The sequence below is a fragment of the Oncorhynchus nerka genome, linkage group LG10 (genome assembly GCF_034236695.1).
Source record: "Oncorhynchus nerka isolate Pitt River linkage group LG10, Oner_Uvic_2.0, whole genome shotgun sequence".
In the NCBI taxonomy this organism is placed as follows: Eukaryota; Metazoa; Chordata; class Actinopteri; order Salmoniformes; family Salmonidae; genus Oncorhynchus; species Oncorhynchus nerka.
In genome coordinates, this window is record NC_088405.1 from 90,703,889 (window position 1) to 90,723,420 (window position 19,532).

A 19,532-nucleotide genomic window follows, 5' to 3' on the forward strand; every position below is an offset into this window, starting at 1 on the left:
AAGGAGGGCATTAATCAAAGAGGCAACAAAGAGACAAAAGATAACCCTGAAGGAGCTGCAAAGCTCCACAGCGGAGATTGGAGTATCTGTCTATAGGTCCACTTTAAGCAGTACACTCCACAGAGCTGGGCTTTACGGAAGAGTGGCCAGAAAAAAAACATTGCTTAAAGAAAAAAATAAGCAAACACATTTGGTGTTCCCCAAAAGGCATGTAGGAGACTCCTCAAACATATGGAAGATGGTACTCTGGTCAGGTGAGACTAAAATGTAGCTTTTTGGCCATCAAGGAAAACGCTATGTCTGGCGCAAACCCAACACCTCCCATCACCCCGAGAACACCATCCCCACAATGAAGCATGGTGGTGGCAGCATCATGCTGTGGGGATGTTTTTCATCGGCAGGGAAACTGGTCAGAATTGAAGGAATGATGGATGGCGTTAAATACAGGGAAATTCTTGAGGGAAACCTGTTTCAATCTTCCAGAGATTTGAGACTGGGACAGAGGTTCACCTTCCAGCAGGACAATGACACTAAGCATACTGCTAAAGCAACACTTGAGTGGTTTAAGGGGAAACATTTACATGTCTTGGAATGGCCTAGGCAAAGCACAGACCTCAATCCAATTGAGAATCTGTGGTGTGACTTAAATATTGCTGTACACAAGCGGAACCCATCCAACTTGAAGGAGCCGGAGCAGCTTTGCCTTGAAGAATGGGCAAAAATCCCAGTGGCAAGATGTGCCAAGCTTATGGAGACATACCGCAAGAGACTTGCAGCTGTAATTGCAGCAAAATGTGACTCTACAAAGTATTGACTTTGGGGGGGTGAATAGTTATGCACGCTCAAGTTTTAATTTTTTGGTTTTATTTCTTATTTGTTTCACAATAAAAAATGTTTTGCATCTTCAAAGTGGTAGGCATGTTCTGTCAATGATGCAAACCCCCACAAAATCTATTTTACTTCCAGGTTGTAAGGCAACAAAATAAGAAAAATGACAAGGTGGGTGAATATATTCGCAAGCCACTGTACAGGGTTTCTCAAACTCGGTCCTGGGGCCAACACCAGAGGCACATTTTGATTTTTGCACCACACACCTGATTAAAATAATCCAAGCATGATGATGAGTTGGACTGAGTTTGGGAAACCCTCTTATAATAGACCAATGACCGTTTATTTTGGTAAGGGCTCTATGAGCCATTCAGGGCTGTGTATGTTAATATCTTGAAATTTGTTTCCTAACTCCACACGATCAGTCTGAGCATTTCAATGGCCCAAAGAGTCTCAGGCAATGAATGATATCCACCCCCCCAACCAAATGTTGCTTTAGACCCCCCCCCAAAAAAAGTCCACAACCTGGGTACATGGTGGTTGGGATCTTGAGACAGGCAGGGAGGGAGGGAGGCTGCAGGGGGAAAGGAGCAGCTTGGAGAGACTCCCAGCTCATGTTTCCAGTGCACAGATGGCAGTGGGAATTTGAATGGGGCAGGGGACAGGCCTGTCACACAAAACCCAAGGCATTGTCTCCCTTCTACAGGGCTCCCCTCTGCACTGAATCAGCCTATCCCCCCTCTATCCTCCCTCTATCCTCCCTCTATCCTCCCTCTATCCTCCCTCTATCCCCCTCTATATTCCCTCTATATTCCCTCTATCCCCCTTCTATCCCCCTTCTATCCCCCTCTATCCTCCCTCTATCCTCCCTCTATCCCCCCCTCTATCTCCCCTCTATCCTCCCTCTATATTCCCTCTATCCCCCTCTATATTCAGTCTATCCCCCTCTATCCCCCTCTATCCTCCCTCTATATTCCCTCTATCCCCCTCTATATTCAGTCTATCCCCCTCTATCCCCCCTCTATATTCCCTCTATCCCCCTCTATCCCCCTCTATATTCCCTCTATCCCCCTCTATCCCCCCTCCCTCTATATTCCCCTCTATTCCCCCTCTATCCCCCTCTATTCCCTCTATCCCCCTCTATCCCCCCTCTATCCCCCTCTATATTCCCTCTATCCCCCTCTATCCCCCTCTATCCCCCCATCCCCCTCTATATTCCCTCTATCCCCCTCTATCCTCCCTCTATCCCCCTCTATCCTCCCTCTATATTCCCTCTATCCTCCCTCTATCCCCCTATCCTCCCTCTATCCCCCTTCTATCCCCCTCTATCCTCCCCTCTATCCCCCTCTATATTCCCTCTATCCCCCTCTATCCCCCTTCTATCCTCCCTCTATCCCCCTCTATCCCCCTCTATATTCCCCCTCTATCCCCCTCTATACCCCCTCTATACCCCCTCTATCCCCCCTCTATCCCCCTCTATCCTCCCTCTATATTCCCTCTATCCCCCTCTATCCCCCCTCTATATTCCCTCTATCCCCCTCTATATTCCCTCTATCCCCCTCTATCCCCCTCTATCCCCCTCTATCCTCCCTCTATATTCCCTCTATCCCCCTCTATCCTCCCTCTATATTCCCTCTATCCCCCTCTATATTCCCTCTCCCCCTCTATCCCCCTTCTATCCCCCCCCTCTATCTCCCCTCTATCCCCCTTCTATCTCCCCTCTATCCCCCTCTATCTCCCCTCTATCTCCCTCTATCCTCCCTCTATCCCCCTTCTATCCTCCCTCTATCCCCCCTATCCTCCCTCTATCCCCCTTCTATCCTCCCTCTATCCCCCTCCCCCTCTATCCCCCTTCTATCCTCCCCCCTATTCTATCCCCCTTCTATCCCCCTCTATCCTCCCTCTATCCCCCTCTATCCCCCTCTATCCCCCTCTATCCCCCTCTATCCTCCCTCTATCCTCCCTCTATCCCCCCTCTATCGCTCCATCCTCTCGTTATTTGTACCCCCATTTTCTCCTCAATTTCGTGGCATCCAATTGTTAGTTTACAGTCTTGTCTCATCGCTGCAACTCCTGTGCGGACTCGGGAGAGGCGAAGGTCAAGAGCCGTGCGTCCTCCGAAACCCAACCAAGCCACACTGATTCTTGACACAATGCCCACTTAACCCGGAAGCCAGCCACAACAATGTGTCGGAGGAAACACTGTACACCTGCCGACCGTGTCAGCGTGCACTGCGCCCGGGCCGCCACAGGAGTCACTAGAGTGCGATGGGACAAGAACGTCCCTGCCGGCCAAACCCTCCCCTAACCCGGACGACGCTGGGCCAATTGTGCGCCGCCCCATGGGTCACCCGGTTGCAGCCAGCTGCGACAGAGCCTGGACTTGAACCAGGATATCTAGTGGCACAGCTAGCCTTAGACCACTGCGCCACTTGGGAGGCCCTCCATCCTTTCTCTTACCTCATCCCACTATCACCCCCTCCATCCCTCTAGCTCTCCACCCTCTCTCTTACCTCATTCCCCTCTCCCCTGCTCCATTCCTCTATCTCTCCCCCCTCTCTTACCTCATTCCCATCTCCCCTGCTCCATTCCTCTATCTCTCCCCCTCTCTTACCTCATTCCCTCTCCCCTGCTCCATTCCTCTATCTCTCCCCCTCTCTTACCTCATTCCCTCTCCCCTGCTCCATTCCTCTATCTCTCCCCCTCTCTTACCTCATTCCCCTCTCCCCTGCTCCATTCCTCTATCTCTCCCCCTCTCTTACCTCATTCCCCTCTCCCTGCTCCATTCCTCTATCTCTCCCCCTCTCTTACCTCATTCCCCTCTCCCCCTCTCTTACCTCATTCCCCTCTCCCCCCTCTTACCTCATTCCCCTCTCCCCTCTCTCTTACCTCATTCTCTCCCCCTCTCTTACCTCATTCCCCTCTCCCCTGCTCCATTCCTCTATCTCTCCCCTCTCTCTTACCTCATTCCCCTCTCCCTCTCCCATTCCTCTATCTCTTCTCTCTTACCTCATTCCCCTCTCCCCCTCTCTTACCTCATTCCCTCTCCCCCTCTCTTACCTCATTCCCCTCTCCCCCTCTCTTACCTCATTCCCCTCTCCCCCTCTCTTACCTCATTCCCCTCTACCCCCCTCTCTTACCTCATTCCCCTCTCCCCCTCTCTTACCTCATTCCCCTCTCCCCCTCTCTTACCTCATTCCCCTCTCCCCCTCTCTTACCTCATTCCCTCTCCCCTCTCTTACCTCATTCCCCTCTCTCCCCTCTCTTACCTCATTCCCTCTCTCCCCTCTCTTACCTCATTGCCCTCTCCCCCTCTCTTACCTCATTGCCCTCTCCCCCTCTCTTACCTCATTGCCCTCTCCCCCTCTCTTACCTCATTCCCCTCTCCCCTCTCTTACCTCATTCCCTCTCTTACCTCATTCCCCTCTCCCCTCTCTTACCTCATTCCCCTCTCCCCTGCTCCATTCCTCTATCTCTTCCCCCTCTCTTACCTCATTCCCTCTCCCCTGCTCCATTCCTCTATCTCTCCCCCCTCTCTTACCTCATTCCCCTCTCCCCCCTCTCTTATCTCATTCCCCTCTCGGCCTTCTTCTGGACAGATCCAATCAGTTCCATCAATCACTCATATTGTGTCTCTCATGTCTCAGAGATATTGTAATGCAGGAGGGTAGCAGCATATCTGAATCACATGTGGGGAGTGCCGTGCACAACAGAAAGACGCCTGCTGGGTGCAGAAACATATATGTGGGTAGCAGGAGTACATTGTGACTGACTAAGGGCTGTGGGTAGCAGGAGTACATTGTGACTGACTAAGGGCTGTGGGTAGCAGGAGTACATTGTGACCGACTAAGGGCTGTGGGTAGCAGGAGTACATTGTGACTGACTAAGGGCTGTGGGTAGCAGGAGTACATTGTGACTGACTAAGGGCTGTGGGTAGCAGGAGTACATTGTGACTGACTAAGGGCTGTGGGTAGCAGGAGTACATTGTGACCGACTAAGGGCTGTGGGTAGCAGGAGGGCATTGTGACTGACTAAGGGCTGTGGGTAGCAGGAGTACATTGTGACTGACTAAGGGCTGTGGGTAGCAGGAGTACATTGTGACCGACTAAGGGCTGTGGGTAGCAGGAGTACATTGTGACCGACTAAGGGCTGTGGGTAGCAGGAGTACATTGTGACTGACTAAGGGCTGTGGGTAGCAGGAGTACATTGTGACTGACTAAGGGCTGTGGGTAGCAGGAGTACATTGTGACTGACTAAGGGCTGTGGGTAGCAGGAGTACATTGTGACTGACTAAGGGCTGTGGGTAGCAGGAGGGCATATTTTTCCCTCTATCTTTTCTGTCGCTCTCCATTTTTGGCCTCCCTCCTCTGTCTCTCCCTTGCTTTCATTTCTGTGCGACTCTCTGAACTGGGTCACAGTGTGGTCCCATTGGATCAGAATAGAGTGAGGCTTGAGGAGGGAGGTGAGGGGAGGGGAGAGGAGGGGAGGGGAGATGACTTTAGAACTGATTAGTGGTTTCCCTGCAATCCAATCATCAGGCAGCACCCACGGGAGACAGGATTTTCTTCTTCTTACACCCCCCCTCCCCCCACCAACAAAAATTATGCTAATTAGTACATGCCTTCACCAGCTTTGTTGAGGGGGATATTTTCTTTTCCTTTTTTACATTCCATTCGGTCCCACAGGACATCCAAAGGAAATCACATCTTTAATCTCAACGCTTCCTTCCTGCCGCAGCTTTTGAAGAAAATACATCTAAATCGCCTCATGTAATTAACAGGATGAATTGATGGCTGTTGGTGTGAGGACACTGCTACCATACCGGGACCTCTAACCCTTGTAAAACAAATAAACAAATACTCAACACCATGACAATTTATTTCAGCTCACTGGCTCTTGCTTAAACCAAAACAATAAATCCCAATTTGTTGAATTATTAATTAGTGAATCTTATCATTTGGAAATAACTTTTTGTTGGTCCACACAAAATTGTATATGACCTTAAATACATGTGTGTCTTCTTTATAAAAGCGTTGGAAAGCTCATTCTATTACTCAGTTTGGAAAATGAAGGGACTAAGCACTTACTGTACGTCTCAAGCTGGCTTGGCAACATATGGCTAATGGTGGTGAATGGCAATTAACAGTACTGATTAATGGTGAACAGACAAATGTTCTGGGGGAGGGGACTTGGGAGGGGCTGAGGGAGGGGAGAGACTGGGGGAGAGACTTGGGGAGTGGTTCATGACACATTGGACTGGCATCCCAATCACTGTCTGATGCATCCACATCTCCATGGTTGTGTCTCGCAGACTGGGTCTTAACCCTATACTGTAGAGCTATGGGCCTTAAACCAACACTATAGAGCTATGAGTCTCAACCCAACACTGTGGAGCTATGGGCCTCAACCCACTGTAGAGCTATGGGCCTCAAGCCAACACATAGAGCTATGGGCCTCAACCCAACACTGTGGAGCTATGGGCCTCAACCCACTCTCCAGCTATGGGCCTCAACCCACTGTAGAGTTATGGCCCTAACCCAACACTATGGACAATGAGCCTCAACCCAACACTGTGGAGCTATGGGCCTCAACCCACCATAAAGTTATGGGCCTCAACCCAACACTGTGGAGCTATGGGTCTCAAACCAACAACATAGAGCTATGGGCCTCAACCCAACACTATAGAGCTATGGGCCTCAACCCAACACCGTGGAGCTATGGGCCTCAACCCAACACCGTGGAGCTATGGGCCTCAACCCAACACTATAGAGCTATGGGCCTCAACCCAACACCATAGAGCTATGGGCCTCAACCCAACACCATAGAGCTATGGGCCTCAACCCAACACCATAGAGCTATGGGCCTCAACCCAACACCATAGAGCTATGGGCATTAACCCAACACCATAGAGCTATGGGCATCAACCCAACACCATAGAGCTATGGGCCTCAACCCAACACCATAGAGCTATGGGCCTCAACCCAACCCTATGGAGCTATGGGCCTCAACCCAACACTATGGAGCTATGGGCCTCAACCCAACACTATGGAGCTATGGGCCTCAACCTAACACTGTGGAGCTATGGGCCTCAACCCAACACTGTGGAGCTATGGGCCTCAACCTAACACTGTGGAGCTATGGGCCTCAACCCAACATGGTGGAGCTATGGGCCTCAACCCAACACTGTGGAGCTATAGGCCTCAACCCAACACTGTGGAACTATGGGCCTCAACCTAATACTGTAGAGCTACGGGCCTCAACCCAACACTATAGAGCTATGGGTCTCAACCCAACACTATAGAGCTATGGGTCTCAACCCAACAATATAGAGCTATGTGCCTCAACCCAACACTGTGGAGCTATGGGCCTCAACCCAACACTGTGGAGCTATGGGCCTCAACCCAACACTGTAGAGCTATGGGCCTCAACCCAACACTGTAGAGCTATGTGCCTCAACCCAACACTGTAGAGCTATGTGCCTCAACCCAACAATATAGAGCTATGTGCCTCAACCCAACACTGTAGAGCTATGTGCCTCAACCCAACACTGTAGAGCTATGTGCCTCAACCCAACACTGTAGAGCTATGTGCCTCAACCCAACACTGTAGAGCTATGTGCCTCAACCCAACAATATAGAGCTATGTGCCTCAACCCAACACTGTAGAGCTATGTGCCTCAACCCAACACTGTAGAGCTATGTGCCTCAACCCAACACTGTAGAGCTACGGGCCTCAACCCAACACTGTAGAGCTACGGGCCTCAACCCAACACTGTAGAGCTACGGGCCTCAACCCAACACTGTAGAGCTACGGGCCTCAACCCAACACTGTAGAGCTGCCTCAACCCAACACTGTAGAGTGCCTCAACCCAACACTGCCTCAACCCAACAGAGCTATGGGCCTCAACCCAACAATATAGAGCTATGGGCCTCAACCCAACACTGTAGAGCTACGGGCCTCAACCCAACACTGTAGAGCTACGGGCCTCAACCCAACACTGTAGAGCTACGGGCCTCAACCCAACACTGTAGAGCTATGGGCCTCAACCCAACACTGTAGAGCTATGGGCCTCAACCCAACACTGTAGAGCTATGTGCCTCAACCCAACACTGCTATGGGAAATGGTTATACTGTACAACTGTGATGGTGGCATGTACTGATGGGCTCTAAACCACATACTAAAAAGCATATTGTATAATAATTGTACATTTCTAATGCTACTATTAATCATGTGACTATCCCAAATTAAAGAGTAAAAGTTAACTTTGTTCTGAAGAAAGGTCAGAGAATAACTTCTGTTCTAAATATGAGTACGACGGGGGAGTGTGTGTCTTTGTCTTTGTGTGTGTGTGTCTTTGTCTTTGTGTGTCTTTGTCTTTGTCTTTGTGTGTTGTGTGTGTCTTTCTGTGTGTGTCTTTCTGTGTGTGTCTTTCTGTGTGTGTGTGTGTGTGTGTGTCTTTCTGTGTGTGTGTGTGTGTGTGTGTGTGTGTGTGTGTGTCTTTCTGTGTGTGTGTGTGTGTGTGTGTGTGTGTGTGTGTGTGTGTGTGTGTGTGTATATATATATATATATATATATATATATATATATATATATATATATATATATATATATATATATATATATATATATATATATATATATATATATATATATATATATATATATATATATATATATACACACACATGTTTACATATATGTCCTGCATATATATCACAATGATAGGGAAGGCCCATTTGTTAGCAGCTGAACAACAGGAGAATTCAAACTGAGTAATGACTTTCTGCATGTCCTAATTAACCAGGCATCAGAGAGGTATTTTTAGGGGGGGGAACTGTTCAAATGCCTCTATAAAAAGGAAAGACTCTATCCTCACAACCCAATTCCAAGCAAATTCATCTTTAGATTTTAATTAAAGGTACAACATTTGATAGCAAAACTCATCTTCCTCTACTTTTCCTCTCTGTTATTCCCTGCAGGGGAGGGGTGACCTGCTTAGCTGTAGTAAGGCTGAGCCTGGATGAAACAACTACCATATACAAGGTGAGGTCTTGGTATCAGTGTAGACAACGATATGAACGCACTGTACATTTATGGTTGAGAGGTGTAGTGTAGTGTAGTATAGTGTAGTGTAGTATAGTGTAGTCAGGGGCAAACGGGGGTAGAGAGGAGTGGCTCACTTGTCACAGCAGCAGGCCCCAGCGAAGGCACAGGGTCAGGGCAGACACTTTCATTACAGGAATCACAAGGATAATGCACTTTACTGTTTGACTAAATCATGGTTTTTGCCCCCGCCCCCCAAAAAAAACAATAGGACGTTTTGAGTGAGGTGACATTCTAGAATGTGCTCTTTCTACATTTATAGGCACCCTTTCTGTTTTTTACAATCCATGATCTTGACTTTTTTAAATATTTTTTTTTAGATAAAAACATATTTTGGTGTGTGTCCATTTTGACCAGCCTACCCAACAAAAACAATGTCCATCCCATCTGGCATTTGCCAGAATTATCAGATAGCGAATCCACCCATGAGTGTATTATAGTGTAGTATATTGTAGCAGCAGACAGGAGCTTCCTCTTCTTACCTGCACATGATCTCGTGTGTCAGTAACACTCGGCACATCTCAGGGTTCTTGTCTTGTCCTTCATAAACAATAGCCTGCAGAAGGAGGGGGGCAAAGATTAGGAGGGGGGCAAAGATTAGGAGGAGGGGCAAAGATTATATTAGAAACAGGTTGAGGATTTGTTTTTTGAAGCAAGGTTGGGTTGGCACTGGTCATCACAGAGGCCCACTAGATCTGCCCTGGAGAGAGTGTTCCTACTGTGGTCTGGATCACGTCTGGTAACATCTCCCTCCACACAGGGACTCATGCTGAGATCTGGGTCTCTCTTACAGATGTACCCTGTAATATGTATCACACATCACTTCCTGCATGATAAGAAAATGAAATCCGACAGAAGTTACCCAGATGAGGGTACGGTGAGGGTAAGGTGAGGGTAAGGTGAGGTGAGGGTAAGGTGAGGGTTAGGTGAGGGTAAGGTGAGGGTAAGGTGAGGGTTAGGTGAGGTGAGGGTGAGGTGAGGGTTAGGTGAGGGTAAGGTGAGGTGAGGGTAAAGGTGAGGGTACGGTGAGGATACGGTGAGGGTAAGGTGAGGTGGGTAAGGTGAGGGTTGAGGTGAGGGTAAGGTGAGGGTAAGGTGAGGGTAAGGTGAGGTGAGGGTAAGGTGAGGTTAGGGTAGGGTAAGGTGAGGGTAAGGTGAGGTGAGGGTAAGGTGAGGGTACGGTGAGGGTAAGGTGAGGGTTAGGTGAGGGTTAGGTCAGGGTAAGGTCAGGGTAAGGTGAGGGTACGGTGAGGGTACGGTGAGGGTAAGGTGAGGGTAAGGTGAGGGTACGGTGAGGGTAAGGTGAGGGTAAGGTGAGGGTAAGGTGAGGGTACGGTGAGGGTAAGGTGAGGGTAAGGTGAGGGTACGGTGCTCTTAAAGCATCTTGACTAGACTTCAACTTCCAGCCCGTTCGCTTCTGTTCCACTTCTGGTCCAAATAATACGCTGTGGTCCAGTCATCAGCATTTAGCTTGACATTTAGAATGTGCTCTTTCCACAGGGCTGTGGTCCAGTCAAACAGGGCTGTGGTCCAGTCAAACAGGGCTGTGGTCCAGTCAAACAGGGCTGTTATTGCGGATGGAAATATGACTTCCTGTCTCTCTGTAACATGTCCTGTGTCCCAAATGGTATCCTATTCCATATAGGCATTGAATTTGAATTTGACAAGGACTCTAAAGGACTCCGCTCAGAATTAGCACACTATCTAGGGAACACGGTGCAATTTGGAATGCAGACTTGTTTGGAGGTTGGAACCCAATGCTCTGTCTGTCTGAAACATATACATGACAATCAGCTGATCATTGGAAACAAATGTGGCCTTTCAATTCACCACCTAAGACTTGGATGCAAAACAGAACACTACACTGGTAGACATTATCCTTAGCGATTGTGCTACCCATATACACCATACAGATTATAAACATTCCACAAATTTAAAAGGACTGTTGGAATGCTAAATCTCATTGTCCAGTCAAAGACCATCATGCCCTCTCCTCCCCGCCCGCCCTGCCCCGCTATCACTACCAACACCCTCTCTCTCTCCCTCCCTCCCTGGGATTTGAAAGAACAGATTCCACTTGAACAACACAAAAACACACAGAGCGGCCCTAAGAGCTTAACGTAGTATTTACTGCCTCTGGCCGGGGGATGTTTAATGAATAGCAGCGTGTGTCGTGAGAACTCTGTGGGACCCGTCCGATATTTCTGTCCAAGGTGGGAGGGAGGGAAGGAAGGGGCCATCCCGGGTCCTGGCTTCCCACAGTGCTGCAGAGCAGAACATTATGTAAAGAGAGAGAAGAGGAGCTGAGAAAAGAGAGGAGCTGAGAAGAGAGAGAAGAGGAGCTGAGAAGAGAGAGAAGAGAAGAGGAGAGGAGCTGAGGAGAGAGAGTAGAGGAGCTGTGGAGAGAGAGGAGAGGAGCTGAGAAGAGAGAGAATAGGAGCTGAGAAGAGAGAGAATAGGAGCTGAAAAGAGAGAGAATAGGAGCTGAAAAGAGAGAGGAGAGGAGCTGAGAAGAGAGAGGAGAGGAGCTGAGAAGAGAGAGGAGAGGAGCTGAGAAGAGAGAGGAGAGGAGCTGAGAAGAGAGAGGAGAGGAGCTGAGAAGAGAGAGAATAGGAGCTGAGAAGAGAGAGAAGAGGAGCTGAGAAGAGAGAGGAGAGGAGCTGAGAAGAGAGAGGAGAGGAACGGAGAAGAGAGAGGAGCTGAGAAAAGAGAGGAGAGGAGCTGAGAAGAGAGAGGAGAGAGGAGAGGAGCTGAGAAGAGAGACGAGAGGAGCTGAGAAGAGAGACGAGAGGAGCTGAGAAGAGAGAGGAGAGGAACGGAGAAGAGAGAGGAGAGGAGCTGAGAAGAGAGAGAATAGGAGCTGAGAAGAGAGAGAATAGGAGCTGAGAAGAGAGAGAATAGGAGCTGAAAAGAGAGAGGAGAGGAGCTGAGAAGAGAGAGAATAGGAGCTGAAAAGAGAGAGGAGAGGGGCTGAGAAGAGAGAGGAGAGGAGCTGAGAAGAGAGAGGAGAGGAGCTGAGAAGAGAGAGGAGAGGAGCTGAGAAGAGAGAGGAGAGGAGCTGAGAAGAGAGAGAATAGGGGCTGAGAGGAGAGGAGCTGAGAAGAGAGAGAAGAGGAGCTAAGAAGAGAGACGAGAGGAGCTGAGAAGAGAGAGAATAGGAGCTGAGAAGAGAGAGGAGAGGAGCTGAGAAGAGAGAGTAGAGGAGAGGAGCTGAGAAGAGAGAGAAGAGGAGAGGAGCTGAGAAGAGAGAGGAGATGAGAGGAGCTGAGAAGAGAGCGTTACACAGGAGGGTCACAGTGATAGTGGCTGTTGAGGGAGCCTCTGAGCCCTACTGACCCCTACTGAGAAGAACAGGTTGACTGAGTCACTGTCAGTGCTCACACTGTGACTCTGTACTATATATACAAATGTATGTGGACACCCCTTTAAATGAGTGGATTTGGGCTATTTCATCCACAGCCGTTGTTAACAGATGTATAAACTCGAGCAAACAGCCATGCAATCTCTATTGACAAACGTTGGCAGTAGAATGGCCTTACTGAAGAGCTCAGTGACTTTCAACGTGGCACCGTCGTAGGATGCCACCTTTCCAACAAGTCAGCTCATGAAATGTCTGCCCTGCTAAAGGTGCCCCGGTCCACTAAGTGTTGTTATTGTGAAGTAGAAATGTCTAGGAGCAAAAACGACTCAGCAGCGAAGTGGTAGGCAACACAAGCTCACAGAACGGGACCGTGCAGCGTGTAAAAACCGTCTGTCCTCAGTTGCGACACTCACTACCGAGATCCAAACTGCCTCTGGAAGCAACGTCAGCACAAGAATTGTTTGTCTGGAGCTTCATGAAATGGGTTTCCATGACCGAGCAGCTGCACACAAACCTAAGATCACCATGCACAATGCCAAGCGTCGGCTGGAGTGATGTAAACCTCACAGCTATTGGACTCTGGAGCAGTGGAAACGCGTTCTCTGGAGTGATGAATCATGCTTCACCTTCTGGCAGTCCAACCAACGAATCTGCGTTTGGCGGATGCCAGGAGAATGCTACCTACCCGAATGCATAGTGCCAACTGTACAGTTTGGTGGAGGAGGAATAATGGTCTGGGGCTGTTTTTCATGGTTCGGGCTAGTCCCCATAGTTTAAGTGAAGGGAAATCTAAACGCTACAGTATACAATGACATTCTAGATGATTCTGTGCTTCCAACTTTGTGGCAACAGTTTGGGGGATAACTTTTCCTGTTCCAGCATGACAATGCCCCCTTGCACAAAGCGAGATCCATACAGAAATGTGTTTTTGGTGTGGAAGAACTTCACTGGCCTGCACAGAGCCCTGACCTCAACCCCATCGAAACACATTTGGGTTGAATTGGAACGCCAACTGCGAGCCAGGTGTAATCGACATCAGTGCCCGACCTCCCACTAATGCTCTTGTGGCTGAATTGAATCAAGTTCCTGCAGCAACGTTCTAACATCTGGTGGAAAGCCTTCCCAGAAGAGAGGAGGCTGTTATAGCAGCAGAGGGGGGGGGGGGGAACCAACTCCATATTAATGTCCATGGTCATGGAATGAGATGTTCGACGAGCAGGTGTCCACATACTTTTGGTCATGTGGTGCATGATTCACACTGTGACTCTTTAAAACCACAGGGATGCATAAGACGTCATTGTGAATATGCTACACTACTCACAGACGTGTTTTATGGAAAGTGGACTGAGATGCTCGGTGCTTTATGAGTGCAGTGGTAACTGGGAATGTTCTGTTATTTTTCCGGGAACATTCTCTTCTATCCTTCTCTCGGAGGATTGAATATTCATGACTCATCGTGCAGAGTGCTTCACATATACAGGAAGGGCAGTGTCTCTCTGCCTGCACTGCTTCCACCTCACTCTGTCGTTAACAGTGAAGAGGGTGCTAGCTGCTCGCGGATTTCTGCCACTGTCTGCCTGGTAGGAGGAGTGTAATGGCCTCAGTCTATCTACTCTAGCGTGTAAACTCTATGCCCATGGCGGTGACGGTGGGGCGGTAAAAGGGAGGAGAGAAGAGGGAGGAGAGAAGAGGGGAGGCGAGGTGTGGGCGAGCAGTTGGGAAGCCAGACTGGAGAGTGACACACCATCTGGACCAGCGTACACCTCTTCCAAAATGCCTCAGCTTTGTTGTCACCCTCCCATAACCTAACAACACGTTGTCCCAGTGCCGGCGAATCTCTCTTTGACGGCAAAACAGTCACCGCATGGAGTCGGCACGGTAACCACACGACACTCCAATCAGCAGCCTCGTGTGTAGGTGTAAATATGGTGTTAAAATGTATCTGTTCCCTCATAACAGTGAGTGAAAAACAAGCCTGCTCCACAGCTACTTCTGCAGTCAGGGTGACGATGAAAATGACTTGTTCCTTTGGTTTCACTTTGACAGAATAAGGACCAAGGTCTTCTAAAACAGCACTGCATGAATCAACGTCTGCAGGCCAGGAATACACTGCTCTCAATGTCCAGCTCTTTACTGAGCACAGCCCGACCTTGTGCAATGATGTCCTCCAATAGAGAAATATTAATCATGACATGAACTCATAGAAATATACAGTCATGAAATAATGTACATGCTCCACAAATTTAAAAAATGAAGATGAAATATCCCGAGTCCTTTGTTAGAGGGGATGCCAAGAGTTTGTCAAAATCATTGACGCCCTCTCACCCTGTGAGTTTATGTTTTCACCATGTTCACTAACTATGTTGTTTTTTTTAAATAATGCTAAATGAATAGCGCTGAAAAACATGTATTTTTCTCTCTCTCACAAGCAGGAAAGAAACAGGAAGTACACACAGAGCAGTGGCGAGGATGCAAACTCATTAACACAAAACACAAATAACATAGTGGTATTTTTGGCTTGTCTTTCAGTCAAGGTTATAAAAACAGGAGTTGCTAAGTGACACCTTCATTTATCCACACCAAGAGAAGGTGCTGAGGGACGGTGCCCAGACGATCAGCCCCATATCGCCCAGACCTCCAGGCCTCAGCTTTAGGAACCTCACCACACTCGTCATTACTACTACCACAATATAATCCTGAACAAGGCTGAATATCCAACGCTATTATCGGGCAGCCTCCCAACGGCAGGAAATGTCTCATAGAATAGATGAATAGCCCTTTGTCTGGTTTGTTAGTGCCACTGAAGTGTTTGGTGTCTACATATTGTATACAGCTTCTGACACATCTGGAATTGTAATTAGGGGAGAATCTGGCTGCAAACTGCAGTTTGTATCAGATAGGTTATTTAGTTAAGTTTGACCTACTACTCAGCATGACATTTTACGGTGTGATTCAACCACGTCTTTCTATCTTTGAAGTCCACCGTGTATAAAAAACAAGGCATGCTCCCTCCTTCTCCACCGTCGATGCAGCACGTACATGACATTCACACCTCTCCTGTGCTAACAACAACATGATGCATTAACAAACACGTAGCCTCCATGTGCCTTTTAATACATATTTAAACTCACTTTTCCATTTTCATTTGCCATTTCCTCATTGGCTTTGATATGACGGCTGAAATCTAAGGTGTGTAAACAAGTTGCTATAAATATGTGGAAACGCACTTCCCACTCTGTTAGCGTCATCGGTTAGCGTGTCACCAGGAGCATGGCAGCCTTTCTTCCCAGGCCGCCGCCACAGCAACACAGAAACGCACTTCCCACTCTGTTAGCGTCATCGGTTAACGTGTCACCAGGAGCATGGCAGCCTTTCTTCCCAGGCCGCCGCCACAGCAACACAGATACTTTTAAAGAGGTGCCACGATCAGTCCGCCTGTCTACGTCTTTGTTCCCCCCGTCAAACTAGCAACTACCCCACCCCACCCCCACACCCCATCCCACCCCACCCCATCCCACCCCACCATCCCACCCACCCCATCCCAACCCCACCCCATCCCATCCCACCCCACCATCCCACCCCACCCTACCCCATCCCATCCCACCCCACCCTACCCCATCCCCCACCCCACCATCCCATCCCACCCCACCCCATCCCTACCCCATCCCATCCCACCCCACCATCCCACCCTACCCTACCCCATCCCACCCCACCCCCCCCCACCCCCAGCTCAGCTGTTCTGGCTCCAAACCTCAGGGTAGGAGAGAAAGAGAGGTGGAGAGAGAGAGGGCAAGCGAGCGATAGATACAGTGGGAGGGTGAGAAGAAGAGAGAGAAGGAGGGAGAGTGATGAGAGGCCCTCCTGCCTGCTTTCTGTCTTTATCAGATCTGTCAACGGTGGAGAACATGATCACAGATACAACTGTCAGGCTGACATCCGGGGGCACTACTCTCTGTCTATTCTGTGTGATAGTAGTGCTGATTTTATACTTGGTTATACAATAAATACTATGTTTATTACTGCAAATCTATGGTTGTGATGAAAATGAGAGTACTACTAACAAGTGTGATTACAACATGCATGGTAGCTGTCAATATCGTTATCCACTCACCATAAACTCCTCCTCCGTTTTCCCTGTCAGGCTATCTCTAGTAGGGTATGAAGCCACAGTGACACATTAGTGGTTGTTCCGTTGGAGCCACAGCACAGTGCAGTGGTGGTGGTGGTGTTGGCCACAGTAATAACAACACAGTGAGTCTTAAACTCTGTGGGTAGATTTATAGCATTAGTATGATAATCCTTGATTTCCATGAGGGCTGGACCAGCAGCACGCAGGCAGCACTGTGATCAGACGCTGGGACTCATAGCTGAGACAGACAGGACAGGACAGGACAGGACAGGACAGGACAGGACAGGACAGGACAGGACAGGACAGGACAGGACAGGACAGGACAGGACAGGACAGGACAGGACAGGACAGGACAGGACAGGACAGGACAGGACAGGACAGGACAGGACAGGACAGGACAGGACAGGACAGGACAGGACAGGACAGGACAGGACAGGACAGGACAGGACAGGACAGGACAGGACAGGACAGGACAGGACAGGACAGGACAGGACAGGACAGGACAGGACAGGACAGGACAGGACAGGACAGGACAGGACAGGACAGGACAGGACAGGACAGGACAGACAGACAGACAGACAGACAGACAGACAGACAGACAGACAGACAGACAGACAGACAGACAGACAGACAGGCAGGCAGGCAGACAGACAGACAGGCAGGCAGGCAGGCAGGCAGGCAGGCAGGCAGGCAGGCAGGCAGGCTCCTCGTTGGAGAGAATGTGCATGGGGCTTTGGATCCGATCATGTTGACCTTATCCTTCCTAACCAAGCACAACAATGGTTTGGCTGGACCACTTGTTAGTCTTCCTTTCTCCCCGCCCCCATGTCATCAACAGACTACAGCAGTCTTTCTACTGTTAAACCTTATTATTAGAGCTACCAGGTTTTTCCTGATCGTATGATGCCGGCAAACTTAAATCCGTTTTACCTCATTTCAACCAGCATGTCACATGTGTAACTCCAGGGAACAAAGCTCTAGACCACCTTTACTCCACACAGAGACACATACAAAGCTCTAGACCACCTTTACTCCACACACAGAGACGCATACAAAGCTCTAGACCACCTTTACTCCACACACAGAGACACATACAAAGCTCTGGACCACCTTTACTCCACACACAGAGACACATACAAAGCTCTAGACCACCTTTACTCCACACAGAGACGCATACAAAGCTCTGGACCACCTTTACTCCACACACAGAGACGCATACAAAGCTCTAGACCACCTTTACTCCACACACAGAGACACATACAAAGCTCTGGACCACCTTTACTCCACACACAGAGATGCATACAAAGCTCTAGACCACCTTTACTCCACACACAGAGACACATACAAAGCTCTGGACCACCTTTACTCCACACACAGAGACGCATACAAAGCTCTAGACCACCTTTACTCCACACACAGAGATGCATACAAAGCTCTAGACCACCTTTACTCCACACACAGAGACACATACAAAGCTCTAGACCACCTTTACTCCACACACAGAGACGCATACAAAGCTCTCCCTTGCCCTCCATTTGGCAAATCGGACCATAATTCTATCCTCCTGATTCCTGCTTACAAGCTAAACCTAAAGCAGGAAGTACCAGTGACTCCCTCAATACGGAAGTGGTCAGATGACCCGGATGCTCACCTACAGGACTGTTTTGCTACCACAGACACAGACACAGGATTCATCCAATGGCATTGAGGAGTATACCACCTCAGTCACCGGCTTCATCAATAAGTGCATTGACGACATCTTCCCCACAGTGACCGTGCGTACATATCCCAACCAGAAGCCATGGATTACAGGCAATTTACAACAAGACGTTAACGTAACACTGCTAAAAATGTAGCAAGGCAATTATATTTTAGTCCTGAATACAGAGTGTTATGTTGGGGCCAAATCCAATACAACACATTACTGAGTACCACTCTCCATATTTTCAAGCATAGTGGTGGATGCATCATGTTATGGGTGTGCTTGTAATTATGGAGGACTGGGGAGTTTTTGGGATAAAATATTAATGGAATGGAGCTAAGCACAGGTAAAATCCTAGAGGAAAACCTGGTTCAGTGTGCTATCCACCAGACTCTGGGAGATGAATTCACCTTTCAGCAGGACAATAACCTAAAACACCAAATCACCTAACAGGCCAAATCTACACTGGAGTTGCTTACCAAGAAGACAGTGAATGTTCCTGAGTGGCGGAGTTACAGTTTTGATTTAAATCTGCTTCAAAATCTCTGGCAAGATCTGAAAATGGTTGTCAAGCAATGATCAACAAACAATTTGACAGAGTTGGAATGTTTATGTCTCCACACTGGGCTCCAGTATTAGCACCTCTGGTATTTACTATGAGCTATGAGACCCCAGTGACAGCTCTGTCAACCAGAGAGAGAGAGAGAGAGAGAGAGAGAGAGAGAGAGAGAGAGAGAGAGAGAGAGAGCGAGAGGTAGCGAGAGAGACAGAGAGGCGAGCGAGAGAGAGGTAGAGGTAGAGAGAGAGAGAGAGAGAGAGAGAGAGAGAGAGAGAGAGCGAGAGGTAGAGAGAGAGACAGAGAGGCGTAGCGAGAGAGAGGTAGAGAGAGAGGTAGAGGTAGAGGTAGAGGTAGAGGTAGAGAGAGAGAGAGAGAGAGAGAGAGAGAGAGCGAGCGAGAGGTAGAGAGAGAGACAGAGAGGCGTAGCGAGAGAGAGGTAGAGGTAGAGGTAGAGGTAGAGAGAGAGAGAGAGAGAGAGAGAGGGATTGAGGCCTGGGCTCTGGCTTCATTCACATTCTTGATAGACCACTACAGAGATGCCCAGAGTTAAAACAAACTGATCAGTAAGTCATCTGACTCATCTGGTTATGAAATACATATATGCGCCATGTACTGTGCCTCACGCCATACTAGTCGTAAATCTAGTAATAATTCACAAACACAAAAAAATATTGTATACAAATTAGAGGAGCTTCTACACTGATAATATGAAAAGAAAATAATCAGGTTCCTATTTCAAATAGTTGTTGTAGTCCATCAACAGCAGCAAGAATCACTACTTGTTAGTCTAGCATATTCCTAAAACTCTCGACTCCTCTCATCGACAGAGTTAAACAAACACAACAATAG

General features: G+C 48.6%; 1 protein-coding gene across 10 annotated transcripts in view; it reads right to left on the reverse strand.

The window, feature by feature from the left end:
* The window catches only part of LOC115119506 (transcription factor COE1-A-like), a 389,994-nt gene that overhangs the window by 365,505 nt on the left and 4,957 nt on the right, over nt 1-19,532 (reverse strand). For all 10 annotated transcript variants that reach the window (XM_065023924.1, XM_065023922.1, XM_065023916.1 and 7 more), the window contains exon 5: nt 9,415-9,488. In XM_065023924.1, the coding sequence (XP_064879996.1) occupies nt 9,415-9,488 (74 nt within the window). The remainder of the gene's footprint in view (nt 1-9,414; nt 9,489-19,532) is intronic.